Source organism: Aotus nancymaae, unplaced genomic scaffold (genome assembly GCF_030222135.1).
Source record: "Aotus nancymaae isolate 86718 unplaced genomic scaffold, 86718_ANA_hifiasm-v0.15.2.pri h1tg000020l, whole genome shotgun sequence".
NCBI classification, from domain to species: domain Eukaryota; kingdom Metazoa; phylum Chordata; class Mammalia; order Primates; family Aotidae; genus Aotus; species Aotus nancymaae.
This window is the reverse complement of record NW_026988432.1, coordinates 31,727,911-31,750,167: the sequence shown is the minus strand read 5'-3', so window position 1 is coordinate 31,750,167 and position 22,257 is coordinate 31,727,911. Positions and strand designations below refer to the sequence as shown.

Genomic DNA, 22,257 nt, shown 5'->3' with positions numbered 1-22,257 from the left:
ACAGCTCAGGCCATTGCTTCAGAGGGTGCAAGCCCCAAGCTGTGGCAGCTTCCACATGGTGTTGGGCCTGTGGGTGCACAGAAGTCAAGAATTGAGGTTTGGGAACCTCTACCTAGATTTCAGAGGATATATGGAAATGCTTGAATATCCAGGCAGAAGTTTGCTGCAGGGGTGGAGACCTCATAGATAACCTCTGCTAGGGCAGAGCAGAAGGGAAATGTAGGGTTGGAGCCTCCACACAGAGTCCCCACTGGAGCACTGTCTAGTGAGCTGTGAGAAGAGGGCCACTGTCCTCCAGACCCCAGAATGGTAAATCCACAGACAGCTTGCACCATGCAACTGGAAAAGCTACAGACACTCAACACCAGCCTGTGAAAGACGCTGGAAGGGGTGTTGTACCCTGCAAAGACACAGGGGCAGAGCTACCTGAGCCTGTGGGAGCCCACATCTTGCATCAGCATGACCTGGATGTGAGACATGGAGTCAAAGGAGATTATTTTAGAGCTTTAGGATTTAATGACTATACCACCACTGAATTTTGGATTTGCATGGGGCCTATAGCCCTTTGTTTTGGCCAGTTTCTCCCATTGGAATGGGAACATTTAACCAATGCCTCCTGTGCCCCCATTACCCCCATTGTATCTTGGAAGTAGCTAACTTGCTTTTTTTTTTCTTTGAGACAGAGTCTTGCTCTGTCACCCAGGCTAGAGTACAGTGGCACTATATTGGCTGCAACCTCCACCTCCCCAGTTCAAGAGATTCTTCTGCCTCGGCCTCCTAGTAGCTGGGACTACAGGTGCATGACACCACACCCTGCTAATTTTTGTATTTTTAGTAGAGACAGGGTTTTACCACATTGGCCAGACTGGTCTCGAACTTCTAACCTCAAGTGATCCACCCAACTTGGCCTCGCAAAGTGCTGGGATTACAGGCATGGGCCACTGCACCCAGCCATTTGCTTTTGATTTTGTAGGCTCATAGGTGGAAGGGACTTTCCTTGCCTCTGATGAAACTTTGGACTTTAACTTTTGAGTTAATGCTGGAATGAGTTAAGACATTGGGAGACTGTTGCTAAGGAATGATTGTATTTTGAAATGTATAAAGGACATGAAATCTGGGAGGGGCCAGGGCAGAATGATATGGTTTGGCTGTGTGTCCACACCCAAATATCATCTCAAATTGTAATCCCAATTATCCCAACATGTTGAGGGCAGGACCCAGTGTGAGGTGATTGGATCAGGGGAGCGGTTTCCCCCATGCTGTTCTCGTGATAGCAAGCGAGTTCTCACAAGATCTGATGGTTCTATAAGTGTTTGGCAAGTTCCTACTTCACACACACTCTCTCTCCTGCCATCATTTGAGAAGGTCCAATTTTGCTTCCCCTTCACCTTCCACCATGACTACAAGTTTCCTGAGGCCTTCACAACCATGTGGAAGTGTGAGTATACTAAATCTCTTCTTTTTTTTTTTTTTTTTTTTTTTTTCTGAGATGCAGTCTTGCTCTGTCACCAGGCTGGAGTGTAGTGGTGTGATCTCAGCTTACTGCAACCTCCATCTCCCGGGTTCAAGCTATTCCTCTGCCTCAGCCTCCCGAGTAGATGGGACTACCCAGTCTCAGGCAGTTCTTTATAGCAGTGTGAGAATGGACTAAGATAGTGGGGGAGCCAAAATCTGAATCCAAGTATTCTGTCTCCACTGTACCACCTCTGTTGAATAACACTAAAATTACCCAGAGCCACCTCAGGGCAGCTCGTAGTGTATATAAGTGTGTACCTGTGTGCATTTGTGTATGTATGTCTTTGTGGGTGTGAAAGAGAGAGAGACTACTACATTGTGAAATAGTTCACCACACAAGCCAGAGAAGAGGTCACCATGCTCATAAGAGGCCAAGAAAGCACCATGGCCATGGTAGGGCTGGGTGTGTGAGCGGGATGTGTGTGAGTAAAGGAGATCAATGTTTGTGCATGCAGAACTGAGCTGGAGGTAGCTGTGGGGCCTGAGGAGGCCACCTGCCCAGAACAGTGGCACATGCTGCAGAGAAGGTAAAAATTGTCTTAGGCACAAGTGGAGCACCCCTGGGTAGAACTGTGGGAGACTGAGAACAGTTGCTATCTTCAGAGCTCCTTAACTTCTCCCCCTAAGTAGCCTCAACTGATGGGGAGAATTGACACATTACCCATAGGTAGTCAGAAGGCACAGCCTGAAGCAGCCACCTGCAGACTATATTTCTTCCCTTTATATTTTGTTAGTAATATAAAGAGTTGCATCTGACTCTTTTACAAGCCATGTTTGCTTAAATATACAACTATTATTCTATATTAGTTCATATCAAGCCCAATTAGCATTCCAGAAAAATGTGCTTCTCTGTGCCTTGAGCATTGACTACGCTGGCTCAGAGTTTCGTGCCCAGTTCCAGGAGCAAAGAACTCAAACATGGAGCACCTTAAAAGGTTTTTGAAGGCCGGGCGCAGTGGCTCACGCTTATAATCCCAGCACTTTGGGAGGCCGAGGCAGGTGGATCACGAGGTCATGAGATCGAGACCATCCTGGTCAATAAGGTGAAACCCTGTCTCTACTAAAAATACAAAAATTAGCTGGGCATGGTGGTGCACGCCTGTAATCCCAGCTACTCGGGAGGCTGAGGCAGGAGAATTGCTTGAACCCAGGAGACGGAGGTTGCGGTGAGCTGAGATCGCACCATTGCACTCCAGCCTGGGTAACAAGAGCGAAACTCCGTCTAAAAAAAAAAAAAAAAAAAGGTTTTTGAGCAGTGGCATGACCAAGTCATGTTTTAAGATTAGTGTATCCAACACCAGTGGCAAGGTGGAGAAAAACTGGGGAGTCTGAAGTGAGAGAAATCAGCTGGAAGGTGATCTGCACTGGGGAGGGCCTGGCTCAAAGGGAGAGAATGGGCTGATCGAGAGTGAGGGCTCTGAAGGAGAATTCGATGGCTGAGTAATTGCAATGGATGGAATGCAATCAATCAATAAATAGCCATTTATTTATGGGATGAGAGGGCTCAATATGTGGAACATTGAAGAGTCATCCCACTTTAGAAGTGTCACATAAGAAAGGTATGGCGAGCTCCTGTAAGATTCTTCCAAACACAAGCTAAAGAGGAACATTAAAGGAGGCCTGGTGGTCTGCTCTGTCCCCTATCTCACCTCACAGCCACTGCAGGCTCCTCAACGCCTTTCCACTGGAGGCCAGAATTCCCCTGCCAGGCTCTGGTTGGATTCTCAGTTGCAGAATCCCAGCCCTGGCCCTGCAGCAAAAACCAGAAAGATAAAGCCCCCGACCCACTGGCCACCAGCCGTGTCTAACCCCAGCCAGTCCTCAGATGACCCAGAGGAGGTGGTACTGCCTCTGACTCCTGCCCCACCCAGCCTGACCCTCTGGCCTCAGTGAGTCAGTCTCCTCTCAGCCCAGATCAGACTAAGTTGGAGATGCCAAGAAAACTCTGAGCCACCCCTAATAAAAGCCGGCACTCAGCCAGCCTCTTATACAACCCATCCCTGGGCAAGGTGCCTCTCACCTTAGCCCAGCTACTGGCCTGTTTGCTTGCCCTGTCCTCCTAGTGCCCAGGCATCTCCTGGATTCCTCCCTTCTCTGATCTCCCTGGGGTGTGATCTACCAGTCCAGGGCCCTCCTCTGTCCCCATTCTGGCAGCCTGACCAACATCCACCTAGCCCCACACACCCAATTTTCACCTTCAGAATCTACCAACTCAGGAGGAGTGAAGCCAGTGTGCCCAGGGACCCAGCCTGACTCACTCAGAAAGGTCCTTTCAGAATGATGCTGTCACTGAGATCCTGGTGGCAAGATGGCAGAGGCTGGGGGCTGTGTTTGGCCGACATAATGGACAGAACCGGAAACAGCAAGGACAAGAAGTCCCGGGGACTTGAGGTCAGCTCCACAGATACAAGGGTTTCTAGCAAGCAGGCCATTCTCCACAAGAACAACCTGCCTCATGGGAAGGGTACCCAGCCAGGAGAAGCTAGGTATCCAGAGGTGTTGGAGAATGGATTCCTTCATCATTTGGCGGAGAGCAGAGAACATCCCTTTTGGTTCTAAGGTTGTAGAAATTTATGGAAACTCTACTTGCATCAATTACAAGGTCTTAAGCAAGATATATCAATCCAACTAACATTTTGGGGAACCTGCTAATCACTTCTACTTCTCCAGAGCTGCTGTAACCTCAATAACTCAGTTGATTAGAAGATGAAGTAAATGAGACCATTTGGGATTTACCCCCAGATGACCAGGGTGCTGGTATACTTAAACCCAAGAGACCAGGGATAGGGAGAGAGCTTTGACTCTGCCCTAATTCACACCAACAATTCAAGAAACCCCTTTGAGCCTGGGCCTCTTCCCTCCCGGGGCAGCAGGAGCGTGCGAAATAGGGCACAGTCCCTCTTCGTGGGCCATGGGCATGTTTCTGCAGTTCCACTGGAAATGGATGGTCTTTAGGAGAAAATAATCAGGAGAAGAATTTCAAAATTAGTACCATAGAGCAGGAACCACATTGTTTCTAACCATTGGAAGAATTTGGGTTCAAACCTAGACACTAAGGACTCCTCAAAGTCTGGTTCTGACGCCCTAGTTTTGTCTTCGATTGTCTGCTGACATCTCTCCCATGCTGCAGAAGGGTCCACGCTGGGACTTGCTGGCTCGAACCATGTCTTTTCTCAGGCATTTCTCTGGAGCGTGCTCCTCTTTCTTGCCTGCTCAGCCAAGTACTGATATGAAAGCTGAGCCTGGTCTCCCCAGGACTGGGAGGGCAGGGCAGCTGGGCAGGGTAGCTGCTCTGTGCTCTCCTCTGCACTGCCCTCTTGCCCTCTGCCCTGTGCCTCCCCATCAGGACACAGTGCCTGCTCACGGCTCCTCCTGGCCACTCGAATGTGAGCCCTTTGCTGGCAAGGCCTGGGCCTTCCAGCTCTGATCCCTCCAGGGTAGCTCACAGGCACACAGTGGATATTCAACAAGGAGGGTTCCTACAAAGAGGATGGAGGAGCTGGTCTGTTTGCGGAGACCCTTGCCAGACATTCGAGGCATGGTTTTTGGAGAGATGTGAGACTGATCCAAACAGCCCTCTCTCTCTCTGTCCATATTTCTGAAGGAGAAGAGGAGGTGTGGGCAGCCAAGGAGAGTCTGAGCGTGCCAAGCAGATCATTATGTGTTCTTGGAAGCAGGTTTAATACACTGGCGCTGAGCTGAGCTGGGAACGGGCTCTGAGGCCCTCAGCCGGGACGTGGCTCAGGCAGGGATTTCATCTCCAGTTCTAACAAGTGGCGACGCCTTATGGAAACTTTTGAAAGCTGTTCTGTTTCAGACCAGCCAGCTTGTACTTCATCTGGCTGCTCTCACCCTGTCTCCCTTCAATTTGGGAGCACAAGAAGAGGGGAAATTAAAATCACTAAGTGCCTACTATGTGCCAGTAACCAAGTCAGCAATTTCACTGTCCTGAGAAACCTTCATTGCCCTTCGAGGAGGAGACAGGGAGGCCCATGCAGTCCCGGAGTGGCAGAGCAGGGAGGCTGGAGCAGCCCCACCTCATGGCCTGTGTTCCTTCCAGATGCAGCGACCTGCTCTCCACTGGGCCATTGATGCTGCACACCTCTACCCTAACCCAAAGCCAAAATTCCCCATTGCAACAGGATGCACATTCCCATGACAAAGGAACACTGTATTCCCTAGAGGAGATGGAAGGCCCTGCTCCTGTGGAGGATATGTAGGCTTGAGAAACAACACTGGGCTGAGGCCCTGGACCCAGGCCCTCGAAGGCCAGCCACTGGGCTCTGCATTGCCCATCCAGGCAGACAGAGTAACAGAGAGCCACGTGGGGAATTGGGTCTAACCTTTACTATGCAGCAAGCTGCTCATTTCTGGGTCTCTGCATCCTGCGAACATCACAATGAGGTGAGCTTGCACTGGAAAATGCAGAGAGCAACACACACACGAGAAACAATTCCTATTTTGCTTTTCATGGCCTTGATTTATCTGTAAATGAGAATATTGTCTGCATACAGAAGGGACTCAAGGGTGGAGAATAAAGTGCCTTTCTGAAGAGTACCCCAGAAAGGACTTCCCTTATGCAATAATAATAATAATAATAATAAAGGGATTTTTAGGTGTCAGGCTTTCTGCTGGGTGGTACAAATGCAGAAATTAACAAGCGAATGGCCCCTGTTCATAAAGGGATTATAATATAGACACATTTTTTCATCAAAAGAAATATAAAAATTTTTGAAGTCTTGTGGTTAGAAAGTAATTTCTGAATATACCTCAACTCCTACCTGTACATTTCAGCCCCATTGCTTAAAAGAGCGCTATAATTCCTTGATTACATGATGTATATTATTTTCATATTTTAACATTTCTAAAATCGGGATGCATCTTGTAATTATGGATGGAGGCATTTTCTTCTTTCTTGATAGTATATAAAATATTGCTAATAGCTGATAACCTCTTAGATTCCCTGAAATGTGTTTAGGAAAAAAACTTTATCATTACCACCTTTCAACTGGATGTTTAATAGATTTCATAGCCACTGAATTTGACACAAAGCCTTTTCAGAAGATTTCTAGTTCATCCAGACGGATGGTCTTATGCATACTCTGTGTCTAGATATCTGATTGCCAGTGCTTACTATTCATATGGTTGGCTTGGAGGGAAATTTTTACCAAGGGCCAGGGATGCTGTATCACCTCTTGGCCACCAGAGGGAGAGAGTGCATTGGAGAGGAACAGGTTCTTGGGCTTGTCAGATTTCACTGTCTCCTAAACCTTTCCAGCATGCCCCCTCCATGGCAGCGTGCCCACCCCTTACTGAAACCCTATCTACAGGGTCAGAATACAAGGGAAGGCCTCCATTCTGGAGTGATGGCAGCATCAGGGTTAGTTAGATCTGAATGACAGTTGCAGACCTACACAAAAATTCACAATGGCCTTAGGAGCTCCTCCTGGGAATGAGAATGGTGCTAGACACAACAGGGGGTTCTCCCTGCAGAAAATGCACAGCTGGTGGGTGGTCCTACACTTTTCTGAAGCCACTGGAGACTCCTGAGACCCACAGGGATTTGTAAAGTTATCCAGGAAAGTGTTCCCTATCTAGCAGTCAGCTGTAGCATTGCTCACAATCAATCCCTCCCTCCCTCTCTTCCTTCCATATTTATTTATTGAGCCTTTACTACATGACAGGCACTGTGCTAGGAGCCGGGGATGCAGCAATAGACAGAACAGAGGAGGCCACCGTCCTCATGAAACTGAAGTTCTGGTGAGGAGATAGAAACTATACAAATAAATATACAAATCTGCTATAAGGAAAAGTACCTGGTCCCATGAGAGTATGTGACAGGAGAACATGGCAGGTGGATCTACGAAGATTTATTAGCAAGTGATCATTGAGACAAAGCCTGGAGGAAGTGTAGGTAGGGGCGGACCAAAAACAGTGAGGGAAAGGTCTTCAGACCAATGGACCTGCACTTGCAGAGGCCCTGGGTGGAAAGTGTTCAACACTTTGCAAGCACTCAGAGGAGGCCAGCATGGGGCCCAGACTTATGGATCCAGAGAGCAAGTGACTCACTAAAGCACAGCGGGAGCTCAGAGCCTGGCACGCCCTGCCAAAGACGTGGTTTTCCATCTGAAACCATTTTTGGGTTTTAAGCAGGCATCCAACATGAGTGGATTTGAATATTAATATGACAGCCCTTCCTTGTGGGGCATGGCTTGGAGGAGAAACCTGGGAAAAAAGTAGGGATATCCAAATGAGAGTCATTGAAGAAGTGGTAAGAGGTGACGGTGGCTAACTGGTGACTATGAACATGAAGGCAGATTTTAGAGACAGGATTGTTGAATTTGGAGAGTCAGGAGAAGGGAGTGTTAAGTGTGACTCCTGAGCGTTCTGAGGGAATGGTTTGGAAAGAGGAGATGATTTTTCCTAGGATGGTCACCTGTGAGGGAGGATACAATTTGGGAAGACAACATTGTGAGATTGTTTTGGCAAAGTAACTTTAAGATGCTTCTGGAACATCTACATGCGAGTGTAAATTAGTCAATTAAATCTATTAATCCAGTGCTCAAAACTGGGCTGGAGATGTGAAATTTGAGAGTCATCGGCATGGAGATGGAATATGAAGCCATGGCGAGAGCTGACGTCGCCTGGGTAGGAGCACCAGGGCTCACAAGAGGGTCTGGAACAGGAGTCTGTAAAATGCCTGTTGCACAGGAAGAGCTGCCAAAGAGAGTGTGAAGGAGCAGCGAGAGGGGATTAGGTGTAAAGGCCAGAGAGTGTGTCAAGAAGGGGCGATCAGCTCTCAGAACCCCACCCAGCAGCCTGGTGGGAGGAAAGTGGACTTGCCGTGGAGGCCTTAGAGACCACAGCAACGGCAGCTGTAGCAGAAAGTAGACTGAGCTGGGCTATAGAGAGACAGGGAAGCACCCAGTGTTCACCTGAGGACGGCAATCGAACTTACAGTGAAAGCAGTCTACTCAGTTATCACCATTGTTCTCTAGCCATGTTCAGCAGTTTGGTGAAAGCACGGGAAAGTTAGACATTTGGGTTTATCCTGGCTGGAATTTCACCATACAAGCATGAAGGAGGGAAACAGGAGCAAGAGAATTGAAGAAAGTTACATGAGGGGCCATGAATTTAAATTGGTCAACGAGGGAAGGCAAGGCAGGTGGCGGTGGGAGCTGAAGGGCTATGAGAAGGGGCACGTGAGCAGGTGAGCCAGAGGTACAGGAGGAAGTAGCCAGAGGAGAGATCTGACTTTTGAGATTTCGAGTGTGTGTGATATTAAGCCCATGCTGGGGCTGTGGAAATCGGTGGCTGAAAAGGGTAGGTGAAAAGGTTCACCAGAGATGAGGTGGACAAGGACCTGAGAAGCCAGAGAGTAGGATGATGAGTTGTCTGCCTGGATATTGAAGCTGCTTAAAGTTCTGGAATGGGCATAAAGCTGATTGGAGCAACTGAAGTCTTCATTGAATGAGAGAGTGAGCAGACAGTCAGTAACACAGCAGTGAGCGGTTGGAGAGGATGGTATGCCTATTAAGCCTCAAAGAAAGGTTTCCACACAAGCAAGGTGAGTGGTGGTCAGAAGAAACTGGAGAGTCAGAATTTCTCTCATTAGGAGTAGGAGAGGTCATAGTCCAGCAAAATGGAATTAATGCAAAATTAGAAAAGGGACTTTATCCCCTTTGGAAGGGAACCCTACAGTCTTCAAGTGGTGTCTGGAATAATGAGTGTAAGGAATGGCAGCACCCATGTTAAGGATCTATGATCCCTGTCCTGAGGGAGACTGCCCTACAAGGGAAAAATACACGTACCACTGAGTACCACAACAGGATGGCACAACAGGCAATATGAAAGGCAGAGGAAAAACACTCAGTGATCGAGAACAAAAGACAGACTTCCATTCAACTTAGTGGTCAGGGATATTTGGAAAAGTAATGAGGTAGAGAAATGGCCTCAACTCTTTCTGGCAGGACAAGCTATAGAAACAGTAGGTCCCACCTGTGTCACTGTCCAACCCCCAGGACAGACCTGAGGTCTGAGTGCAGCCTCAGTCAGGTTCCTCTGGGCCCCATCGTGACTCACTAGCTCATTCCCTCTCCTTCTGTCCAGTTCATTGATAGAAGAGCAGCTGTGCCCTGGAGGAATGTCTGATACCCACAGCAGCCCTCTCCTGCCGGAGCCACTTTCCAGCAGATACAAACTCTACGAGACAGAGTTCACCAGCCCAAGCTTCCCGGATACTCACCCAGCTCTGCCTCTCCTGGAAATGCCTGAAGAAAAGGTAAGGAGTGTCTCTCCCAGGATGTTTCCCGGGAGGGAGGGGATGGGAAAAGGTAGATAAAAGATGCTGCTCTCCCAGCTTCCCAATGAACTTAGCACACTGAGGAAGTGCCACTGTCCAGGGAGAATCTGCCCCAGTCAGCACATGCTGACACCTATGGCGGGTCCTACCTGGCCTTAGATAGAAAATTTAGCTTTTTGTGAGACATGGTTTTAAGTACAAGTAGAGAATACAGGCACTCACTCACGAGTCTTCCAACCAGTTTCCAAAATCTTTCCCCTTAAACTTGCTCCCATGAACTACCCTACTGTCTCCAAAGGAAAGGCCTTTGTTGAAACGCAGGCTGTGAGCATCCTCGGTGGTAACACAGAGGTAGACTGGCTGGATGCTGCCGCAGTGCAGAGGGACTCAAGACTGCTGGGATGGCCTTGAGGAGCTGCCCTGACTTGCCGTGAGGAGGTCCTGTATATTCACTCATCACTACTTTGAAATTACAGAAGGTGGCCGGGTGCGGTGGCTCACACCTGTAATCCCAGCACTTTGGGAGGTCAAGGTGAGAGGATCACCTGAGGTTGGGAGTTCAAGACCAGCCTGACCAACATGGAGAAACCCCGTCTCTACTAAAAATACAAAATTAGCCAGGTGTGGTGGCACGTGCCTGTAATCCTAGCTACTCGGAGGCTGAGGCAGGAGAATCATTTGAACCTAGGAGGTGGAGGTTGTACTAAAAATACAAAAATTACCCAAGCATGGTGGCACATGCCTGTAATCCCACCTACTCAGGAGGCTGAGGCAGGCAAATTGCTTGAACCCATGAGGTAGAGATTGAGGTGAGCTGAGATCGTGCCATTGCACTCCAGCCTGGGTGACAAGAGTGAAAGTCTGTCTCAAAAAAAAAAAGGAATTACAGAAGGTATTGGATCTGCTGTACCTACATTATATCATGGTTTTTAGTATGATTATAACTGCATTTCAGTATAATTGGTTTGGTTTGTAGTCCTATTTATCTTACCTTTGCATTTACAAACATTATTCTGGAAAGAAGCTCATGGGCTTTGCCAAACTGCCAAAAGGGACCCATGGCACCCAGGTGAAGAAAAGCAGCTATGAAGAAGGTGCGTGGTCCTGGGAAGAGCAGGCTTGCACGGGGCACTCTATGCGGCCATAGACAATGGGCGTGTGTTTCACTCTTTGTTTCATGATACTTTATTTCTATCAAAACACCTGCCACCCTTCTCTATCCCCAAACGCCCCTGCTCTCAGAAAGCTGTATCATTTGATGTCTTGTTGGTTTCTCCTAAAAGGATCTCCGGTCTTCCAATGAAGACAGCCACATTGTGAAGATCGAAAAGCCCAGTGAAAGGAGTAAAAGGAAAGAAAGCGAGGTCGCCCATCGGGACTCTGCAGGCCAGGGGGGCATCAGCCTCTCCCAAGCAGTGGGCTACCTCACAGGCGACATGAAGGAGTGCAGAAGCTGGCTGAAAGGTAGGAAAATATCCTAAGGAGGGGCAGCCAGACCAGGCCAGGCCGGGGAGACAGCCCTCTCTCCAATTGGGTCCAGAGCTGCTCCCTCACTCATTCATCTTCGCCCTGGGTAGATTCACCCAGGACTGGACCTCACCCAGGGCTGGGCTGCAGTCCACAGCTGAGGGGACTTCAGCCCTGAGCTGACTCCAGGCAGATATGATATACCCTACTGGCCTGGAATTCTCATGGTTTCAGAATTAAATGCATTGATCTTAGTTCTTTGCAAATTGCTCGTTCCTACATTAGACAGATATAGGACAACCATATTAGCAACATATAAGCCATTTCCCAAGCTGGCTGAATGATCATTCCTTCACTTGAGCCACTTGTTCCACAGCCCATGTGCCTACTGTGTGCCAAAAAAATATTGGCATCATCCTTCCCAAAGCTCCAGGACTCTTTCCTTTTAACTTCTTCTGGAACTAAATACTGAAAGAAACACCACAGCCTTCCCCTCCCATTAGCCCGGTCACCTGCACAAGTTGTCCTGGAAACCAAACCAGCAAACAAGGCAGAACGTATGCCTCTCTCCTATACCTGGCTTCCCCCAGGCCCTGACTCAGTACTGATTTTCACAGCAGGGCTGTAACAATTTCTTCCCCAGTGTCTTTTCTTCAGGCTACTTTCTTTGCTGCTCAGATACCAGCCCTCCACTGAGTCATCCAGCACTACAGAAAAAGAGTTTCCTGCCCTCCCCCACCTTCCCCACCTTTTCTTTTGGATCAGTAAATTTCCCTTGGAATGCTCCTAGGGCTTCTTTTCCAACCAAGCCAATGGCTGGAACAGCATTAAATTGGTCTCAGCACGGTGCCTCTGTCTATATGGTAAAAACTACCACCCACTGCAGAATGATTGCTGGGCCACTGAGAGACTTGGGCTGGCACCAGCCTCCCCGCCATCCCTCATCCCTCACTCACACCCCTGGCCTGGCTAAATGGGAAGTGTCCTGGCTTATGCATCCCTGTTTGCCTTGGTTGCCATGCCAACCAGCAGTTCAGCAGCGCAGCCCAGCCTGGACCCGCTGATGGCTCTCTCCCTCTCTCTTTCAGACAAGCACCTCGCCCTCCAGTTCATAGACTGGGTCCTGAGGGGGACCGCTCAGGTGATGTTTGTCAACAATCCTCTCAGCGGCCTCATCATCTTCATAGGGCTACTGATCCAGAATCCCTGGTGGACAATCACTGGTGCCTTGGGGACAGTGGTCTCAACCTTAACAGCTCTTGCCTTGAGCCAAGACAGGTGGGTCCCTCTCTGTAGGGATCTTAGCAAGATGTGTGGGACAGAAAGAAGAGAAGTGTTTACTTGAGTCGTCAGCCAACCTTACCCTCTCAGCCGCCCAGAGTCTCCTGAGCATCAACTTTGAGCAGGTCATTAGGGTCCTTGCAGAATTGCACTGCTCCTGCTCACAGCATGTGACAGTGCCGAGCTTCATTTGACTGTGGAGACTTCTGCAAGCACTGCCTCAGAGGGAGGTGCAGAGGAACAGCTAAGCTGTTCTTCCCTCACACAGCCTACCATCTAGTTGAAGGAGACAAGATTAACAGTCAATGACTGTCTCAGAATAATATGGGACAGTATATAATTTAATTCAGAGAAGACAGACATCACCAAGTGTTAGGAAGATTAGAGAGGTTACCTCTGAGTTAGAAAGCCTGGGTATGGGGGATGGGAGAGAAGGTAAGAAGAGAGGGGAGGACAGTGTGGGAGGGGGTGCTGAGGAAGGGGAGCAAACAGGGCCAGCAGGAGGCATAGAATACAGGTGTGGAGCAAGAAGCTGGCCTCACACTGGCTGGTGGAAGTCAAGTAACAATAATAAGGACAGGGCACAGTAGATCACGCCTATAATCTTAGCACTTCGGGAAGCTAGGGCAGGCAAGTCACTTGAGGCCAAGAGTTTGAAACCAGCCTAGCCAACATGGTGAAACCCTGTCTCTACTAAAAATATAAAAATTAACTGTGTGTCATGGCGCACCCCTGTAATCCCAGCTACTCAGGAGGCTGAGGATCTCTTGAACCTGGGCGGCAGAGGTTGCAGTGAGCTGAGATCACGTCACTGCACTTCAGCTTGGGATGGGGGGCGGGTAGAGAGAGACAAAGAGAGAGGAAGAAGGAAGGATGGATGGACGGATAGGAGGGAGGGAAGGAGGGAGAGAAGAAAAATGAAAGGAAAGAAAGGGAAGGGAAGGGAAAAGAAAGAGAACAAAACAACTCGCGTTTTATAGAATTTGACCACTTCCTCCAACTTTGCTGCATATTATTCTAGTGGTTCCCAAACTTTCCTGATGGTCAGAATCACTTAAGGTGGTTGTTAAGAAATAGTTTCAGCTCCACCCCTCCCCGTTCCTCTCATAGCTATGCCAATTCAGTAGATCCGGGAGCGTGTACTTTTAACAAGGTCTCCCTAGATGCTTCCGGTGGTCAGAGAAGTTTGGAAAACACTGGATTATCCCCTATCTTAGTGTTTTTCCATTTTGGGGTCACCAACCCATTTGCAGATCATGAATTAATTGTCAGCAGCGGTTTTTAAGTTAAAACAATATCATAAAATGAAACCAATGAGAGTAATCCATATATGGTAATGGTAAATATTACTTGGTGAAATTTTTGTTTCATTTATGTTGGGGTTGTGTATGAGAGAGAAAGAAAGTGAAAGCTATGTCATAATATAAAATGCATGTCTAACAGTGGGTTTCTCTCAAAAAAAAAAAAAAAACCTGAGAAGCACTGTCATATTTTGTTAACTGTGACTCTTCCCACCACTTCACAACACCGTGAAGGCAACAGAGTCTGCATCTTGCAAGTGAGGGAAAGGAGACTGGAAGGGGAGCGATACCTACCAAAGGTGCCACAGTCGGTGGGTGGCAGGACTTAGACTTGGAGGCATGACCTGCATCTTCTGGGCTCAAGGTCATGCTGTCCCCATCATGGCACCTGTGAGGACAACATGGCCAGAGGTCCGTCGGTGAACCCAAAGTAATCAGGGTTGGATGCACCGTCACCAACCTCAGGCCCAGTTGACCTTCCTCATTCTACAGAGGAAAATGCACCAGTTAGCCTGGTCCTGGTGAGAAGCCGCTCATGCGCCTCCAGGGTGGCGTTGAGGGACCACTCGGACTCTAGCACACTAGAAGCCCATTCGAGGTCAGATGAATGAGAGGCTTAAAGCTTTTGCGTGCAGACTGGTGGGTGAGATGAAAAATGGACTCCAGCCAGGCCCTTGTGTCTGCTTTGGTTAGTGGGCCTCCTATTCCTTCTTCCATTTACCTGTCGACCATGGGTAGCGGGCACCGAACTGGGCCCCGGCAGATCAACCCCTGCCTCACCGCTTCATCACTGTATGCTGAAATTTACGTGGGGTAAATTTACCTGCCTTCTTAGCTGTGTGACTCGGGCAGGCACTTCCCCCTCCAGCCCCATTATCCTCATCTGTATAATCTACTGTCCAGTGAGATAAGCCCAAGACCCTCCCTGCACTGATGCTCTGATTCTTTGATGATCCTCCCCACCATTAATCTACTGGTAAACTTGCCAAGCCATTCAGAGAGTTACGTCACAGACTTCAGTTTTACCAGGGGGGGACACACACCAGGCATGCCTAATCCTCACAAACACCCTGATTAAGAATTTAAGACAAATATGCATCAGATAAAAGCCAGGCCCCTCAGCTGGGCTCCCCAAGTTTCATTTGATGGGTCCCACACTACCTAGTGCCCACTCAGCATCACACTTGTCCCTAGTTAAGTACTTTTGCTTCTGTCCCTGACACCAGCCATACCTCTGCCCATCTAATTCTACCACTCCCTGGAATCCCTTCCCTAGGGAGCCACTCTGACTCTCTCCATGCTCTCTGAACCCTTCTTCTCTCTGAACAATCACAGAACACATCCTGGTACCAGATTGAATTGTTCTCTAATTTTCTCTGATTCTTCTTTCTCTGGCTATATGCTAAGCATGTTCAGGAGAAGAAGTTGGTTTTCAATGTTCCATATATGCCCACAGTGCCTAGGAAAGATCTAGGCTTTGTTGCTGACAGGTCAGTGCCTTTTCTATGCCATAGGCTCAAAGTTGTAGCCACTGGACGCAACATACACACACACGTCTTCTAAGGAGCCACAAGCTCACTGCTATCTACAGTGGACCACTGACACAGCTGCATATTCTAACCATGACTGCACCACCCCCACTACCCTTTAATCACCCCCGCTGTCCCCACCCCCTTTTCCCACTAGCCCGAGACTGTACTTTACGGATGGTAACTGAAGGTCAACACCAACGCTGCAGTGTTCTGATGGAATGTGGTCTTAATGAAGACCTTTAAGGCACTGGAGTTGAACTCAATTTTGTTATAGTCAGGGAGGGAATATAAGGAAATGGGTTTCTCTTTGACAACTAAATCCAGAAGCCACCAAAATTATAGTAAAAACAGGAGTTCTGGAAAGATACTTTCCACAGGGTTGGGCAGCTATTGGTATTAAAACAAAAAAGCACTAAATTCTATCCCCAGACATAAATGGGAAAATGTAGAGAAAATGCGAACACACTAAAAATAATAGATGGAATTATGAAAAGCATGGATTTCTGCTCCTGAAGTGTTCCCCGATGGTCTTCTCTGCCACCTCCCTCCACCCCACCTACTGCCTGTCTCCAGCTGCCCCCAGATCTTCCTGGCCTCGGGAGCAGCTGAGGACACAACTTGTCCTGTGTCCACACATGTGCCTTGTGCTACAGCTTTCTTGCCGGAAACTGCCTAGATATGCTCTCTCCTGCCCCCTTCCTGTCCTCCTGCTCTCCTCTTATCTAGGTCACTAGACTTCCTGGTCACTACAGAGGTGAAATATTCTCCCCCTTCCAGACCTAAGCCACAGCCTCCGCCAGGTTGGAGCCCTCTTCTAGCCAGAATTCCCTTCTTGCATCTCAGGGAAGCTTCCAGAAGCTTCTGCCATGCGAGAACAGCCAATACACGATAAAGTTTAGCATGCCCACATGGTCATTCAACAAATACTGGCTGGGGATCCCCCATGCACAGATACTCTTGACATTGCTGGGTTACTGGGCCACAGCAACAGACATGCAGACACAGTTCAGCCCTCTTAGAACTAAGGCAGGTGCAGAGGAGCTGAGGGACTGACCACAAGCACACACAGATCATTCCTTGGCAGGGGTCTTACAGCACAAGCCGCCCGCACCCCTCCCTCTCTCACCCACAGCCCATGCCCCTTGTCCAGCAGAGCAATTAGAAAGGTCAAGGACAGTGTTTATTAGGATCAGGAGGAGAAGTATAGATGCACATCAGCTTCTCATCTGGAAAAGAGAGAGGTGCTACCTTCACACTTAGGTTCTACCACACTTCCGGGCCGCTCCTCACCGAGGGGCACCTGGGAAACCAAAGCTAAACCAGCTTATTCACTCTGGTACAGACATGCAGAGAGGGAAAGTACCCAGACTCCAACTGCAGAGAATTGTTTTTTCGTTTGTTTGTTTTTTGTTTTTTTGAGACAGGGTCTTGCTCAGTCACCCAGGCTGGAGTGCAATGGTGAGATCTTGGGTTACTGCAGCCTCAACCTCCTGGGCTCAAGCGATTCTCCCACCTCAACTTCCCAAGTAGCTGGGACTACAGGCATGTACTACCACGCCTGGCTGATTTTTGTATTTTTAGTAGAGATGGGGTTTCACCATCTTGCCCAGGCTGGTTGAACTCCTGGGCTCAAGTCATCCTCCCACCGTGGACTCCCAAAGTACAGGGATTACAGGCATGAGCCACTGTGCCTGGCCACCTACAGAGAATTTTATACAATGTAATCATATCACTCTTTCTCCTTCCCTCTCTTCTCTCTCCCTTCCTCTTCCCCACTCCCACACACAGCTTCCTTGTGTCACACCTCAGGTTTCTATTATATTTCCCTCTATACTTAGCGGTCTAAGTCTCCCGATAAGCAAAAAAGAGTTTAGCCACAGACAAAGTGCATAATTTTAATTGTTAATCAGAAAGACAAAGGTGTGTGTGTGTGTGTGTGTGTGTGTGTGTGTGTGTGTTTTAGCATCAGGAAATGTGCTGGCAGCTATGTGGCTGCCCAATATTCATTGAGTGAACTGACTGTTTTTCGAAGCATAATTATTAAAGGAATCATCTAAAGGAAGCATATCCTCAGAGCACCAGGAGGGAGGGGCCCAGTAAGCACCAGCAACTTCAAATGCAGTCACTCTGTTTCACTGCCAGGTCTGCCATTGCCTCAGGACTCCATGGGTACAACGGGATGCTTGTGGGACTGCTGATAGCTGTGTTCTCAGAGAAGTTAGACTACTACTGGTGGCTTCTGTTTCCTGTGACCTTCACAGCCATGGCCTGGTGAGGCACCTCATTTTTTCTGCTCACAGCTCCATGGGGCCCCAGGGCACTTGTGTCTTACACTGGCCAGAGACAGGACAGGCACATGTGGGGCCCAGCCTCTTCATTGCCAAGTTAGCTTGTCTGACAACATGAAAGCCCATGAGTTCTTCTGTCATTTAGGGATGTGGAATTAGGAGGATGCTTTAAAGCAACAAAAGACAACATGTTTTTATTGCAGTGATCATCTTCCTGAATGACATTCTTAGTAATAAAGGTCAGCAGTTCCTAAGTTATTCCTACATGCTCAGCACAGCGCTAAGCAAGCCTTACATAGTGCTAAGTACAGTTAGATTTGCCCACAGTTTACAGAAAGGAAGACCAAGGCATGCAGAGATTAAGTCACTTGCCCCAGGTTGTACTTTGTGAAAGTGTTTGATGCTGGCATTCCAAATCCAATCTGTACTATTAAACCCCGGGTTGCATGGGAATCATCTATTATGTGGTCTAACCAAGACCTAAAAGCTGAAAACCTGCTTGTGGTAGAAGCAGAGAGCTTTCTTGGAACAGAATATTCATATGTAAAGCATAGAATCTTTGAACTGGAAGTATCGGTTGAGATCTTGCTGGGCAGTCACCTCATATTGTAGATGAAATAGGAAGGTCAAGATAAAAGGGAGTTAGGAACAAATATTCCCTGAGTGAAGGGTGTGCTGGGCCATTCACACACGCGATCCTCAGTTCACGTGAATCTACAGCAGGTCTGTCGAGCGTCTTGGGGTCTCTGCAGTGTGCTCACTGTCATGGTGAACCTTTGTCCGCCAGCCCCTGACTTCACATGTGTACCACCCCGTTCTCAACTCCCCTCAAACCGGGTGATTTATTCCCATTCTCAGCAATAAATCAGACATGACAATTTATTTTTAATGTCTCTAAGAAGTAAAGGTCTTTCTTTGGTTTCAAAGTCTGCAGTTACTAAAACAAGTTAGTTTAATTTAGCTTAAGTACTGTTTTATTACTTTTTAGTAGCACTTGCAAATAAATTACTGCATTAAACATTCTGGGCAATTTAGTTTCTTCTTAGGGTTTCTTTCTTAATCCATTGGGACAAAAAGCCAAGACAGTCATTTCTATGGGGATTTTCTTAGTGCATCCCATGTTCCTGCCTGTGAGAAAAAGAACTAGCCTTCATTTGCCTACATTTAGTTTATAACTGCATAGATTAAGCCCCTCAGCACAGCTCCTCAGCCACATGGCACTGGGTAGCAATTAGACATCAGTGCCTTCCATCTCACTTCCCAATTTAAAGGACAAAAAGCACTGAGCACCCCACTCTGGGCTCTGTGCTACTACTCCAGTGCATTCGTTAATCCATTTATGTGGACCCTGAAATTCAAGTCATAGGGTAGGCATTAGTAGTGCCATTTTCCAGATTCATTCAATAAACAATTATTTGTTGAGTGCCTGAAACTATTTGTGGAGTGAAAGGTCAATCCTAGATCCTGGGAATATTTGTAAACAAGGACAAGTCTCTATCCCCTTGGAGCTTACATTCTTGTTTACTAAGATAGAAATAAACTCATAAACTAGTTAATAAAAGGGATCATTTCAAGATGTAATAAATGCTTTGAGGAAAGGAAGAGAGGCTAAATGGGACAGCAAATGATTCCAGACATGCGTGATCGGGGAAGACAACTTTGCAGAGGGGACATTTGAGCTGTCGCCTAAATGATAAAAAGGCATCTGTCATCTGAAGATGTGAGTGGAGGACGTTGCAGGCAGAAGCAGCCCCCAACTGGAGAAGTGTGATGTGTTCTAGAATGAGAGACAAGACTGGTGTGGCAGAAGCCCAGTGAAGGATGGAGGAGTGACAGGAAGAGAGGGTAGGGACTCCATGAGGGTCAGGCCAGGTACACCCTGTAGACCCAGTAACCCTTTTGATTTCTATATCAGCTGTGATAGAAAGCAGTTAGAGAGTTTTAGGCAGAAATTTGATGGGATATGGTTTAAATCTAAACAAATCAATCTGCTTGCAGGATGGAGATGGATTTTAACTAGAGCAAGAGTGGATGCTGGAAGCATCTGCTACGATAGTCTACAATTATCTGCTACAAAATCCCACAGGAATGAGAGTGTTTAGAGTGTTATCTATGAACACAGTGAGAAGTGAGTGGGTCTGGGGTATATTTTAAGGAAGATAGAGGCAACACAACTTGTTGGGAGGTTGTGGAATACCAAGGAGAGAAAAAATAAAATTGAATACACTTCTATAATTTGCTTGAGTACCTGGGTTGATACAGAAGACCAAGAGAAGAACTGGTTGGTGGCAGAAGACAAGATGCAAATCAAGAATTCTGTTTGGACACATTACACTATAGACTTCCAAGCAGAGATAGTATAAAGGAAATTGGATGTACAAATCTGGAATGTAGGGATATGATCAAGATTTGGGAGGCAGAAGCTTTCATCTATGTTACTTAATTTAAGGCTATCGGCCAAAAGAGAAGATTTTTTAAATGAGATAGAAAAGATTCAAGACAGAGTCATAGGCTCTTCCAACGTTTAGAAGTCTGGCAAGATAGGGGAAAAACTATCAAGAGAGACTAAGAAAGAGCAGGCAAGAAGAGAACTAAGAAAATCCAGTGTCATGGTAGCCCAGGCAGAAAGTATTTCAATATTGTGGGCAGGTCCAACTGTCAAATCAAAGCAACAGGGAATGATCATGGACTTGGCAATATAGATGCCATTGGTGAAATGGACAAGAGCCATTTTCATGGTGTAATGAGGACACACATCTGATTGGAGTGGGTTTGGGAAAGACTAAGAGGAGAAAGATTGGGGATAGCACAGAAAGCCAATCATTTTGAGGGATATTGCCCTGAAGGGGAGAAGAGAAATGGATCCATAGCTGGAGTGGCCATCAGGTTAAAGGGGGAGGATGTTTAAATGTAGAAGATACTAGAGCGTGTTATATCCTGATGAGAATGATCTGAAGAAAAAGAAGAGTTTGAAGCTACAGGAGAACGAAGAGAAAATTACAGGAATGAAGTCCTTGAGGCAGATTAGATCCAAAGAACAGGGAAAAGAATGAAAAAAGTAGAGAGACAGAGTACGTGTGAAGAAAGCAGACAGGGTGTAGATTTTATGGCTGGGGAAACAAGCATTTCTCATCTTGTCACTTCTGTTTCCTTAATGAAGTAAAGCCAGGTGCTTGGCTGAGACAAAGGGGAAGTAGACAGTAAAGATTTGAGGAGAAAGGTGAAAATGTGAAATAGTTGTCTCAGCAAGTTGGAAAGTTAATTGGCTAGGGATGTGTAGGAGGGTTTTCAGGAAATCTTAAATGCCTTTTTGAAATTCACAGTCATTCATTAAAAGCAGCCCATTTAAACAACTCATGTGACTTCAGGTTTTGCCCAGCAGGTCAATGACTGTGGGTGATGTGGGGTATTTGGATTCTAGGGTGGCTGGTGCCTTCCAGAGGAAACTGAAGCTAAGGGAGATTAATTACCTAACATTGTTCATTCAGCGTGTACGTATAGGAGTGAGTTAGGATTCACACTAAGCTTCATCTGTCTCCATCCATTCTCTTTCCAAGGAAAAGCTGAAGAAGACAGAGGGTACGAACAACTGAAGGTTCTATTTTCCCCTGGTGGTTTCTAGAGTAGCTTTAACTATTTTTCCTGAAACTAGACCTGCAAATTACCCATATGCCATTGCAGCCTCCTCCTAGAAGTTCAGTCTTTTAAAATGTTATCACAGTCCTGAACAATAGTCATTGTACACCTTGGTAATTCAAAGGCAATACATTACATTTTGTAAGGATCACATTTTGTTTAGTTTTCTCAGTTTAAAAAACAAGGAAATAGTTCCATTGTATAAAGCATTTTACCCAAAATTAAGTTATAATATTTTTAAAATTTGTTTCTCAGAGGTGTAAGCTTATGAAGCAGATGACAATAATTGGAAAAAGAAAGAAAGAAATAGGTGTGAGCTTAAATTTAATACCTTACTCCCTATCCGAGATCAGTGGACCACTGGACTCTCAAGGGAGCCAGGAATGCTGTGCCTAGGAGAAGAGGCAGTGGATGATACAGTGGCCAGAGCTGCTGAGACAATGTAGACCTCAGAATGTCACAGGGATTAACCTTTTGTCTCTTCCATCTTCAGCCCAGTTCTTTCGAGTGCCTTGAATTCCATCTTCAGCAAGTGGGACCTCCCGGTCTTCACCCTGCCCTTCAACATTGCAGTCACCTCGTACCTTGCAGCCACAGGCCACTACAACCTCTTCTTCCCCACGACACTGGTAGAGCCTGTGTCTTCAGTGCCCAATATCACCTGGACAGAGATGGAAATGCCCTTGGTAAGTTACCCAGTGGTGATGAGTTGAGACCCCCAGATTCCACCGCAGACCTTCTCGCCAACCAATTTGTGGATTACCCATGCTCTCAGCTTCTCTAGAAACATCTCTACCAGATGATGGGTCTCACCAGAGTATCAGAAAAGGTTGCTGCCTCATCCATAAATCCTTTCAACAAGTACTCATTAAACATGTAACATGGCCTGGGCACTTTTTCAGATACTAAGAATACAAGACAATGACATCCTGCTC

The 22,257-nt window shown here is 47.2% G+C and overlaps 1 protein-coding gene across 1 annotated transcript in view; it reads left to right on the top strand.

The window, feature by feature from the left end:
* The first annotated feature begins 9,658 nt into the window (after positions 1 to 9,658).
* Positions 9,659 to 22,257, top strand: part of SLC14A2 (solute carrier family 14 member 2) — a 63,847-nt gene continuing 51,248 nt past the window's right edge. Inside the window, exons 1-5 of the mRNA XM_012440860.2 lie at positions 9,659 to 9,796; positions 11,101 to 11,281; positions 12,373 to 12,562; positions 17,541 to 17,669; positions 21,816 to 22,008. Of these exons, the coding sequence (XP_012296283.2) occupies positions 9,659 to 9,796; positions 11,101 to 11,281; positions 12,373 to 12,562; positions 17,541 to 17,669; positions 21,816 to 22,008 (831 nt within the window). The remainder of the gene's footprint in view (positions 9,797 to 11,100; positions 11,282 to 12,372; positions 12,563 to 17,540; positions 17,670 to 21,815; positions 22,009 to 22,257) is intronic.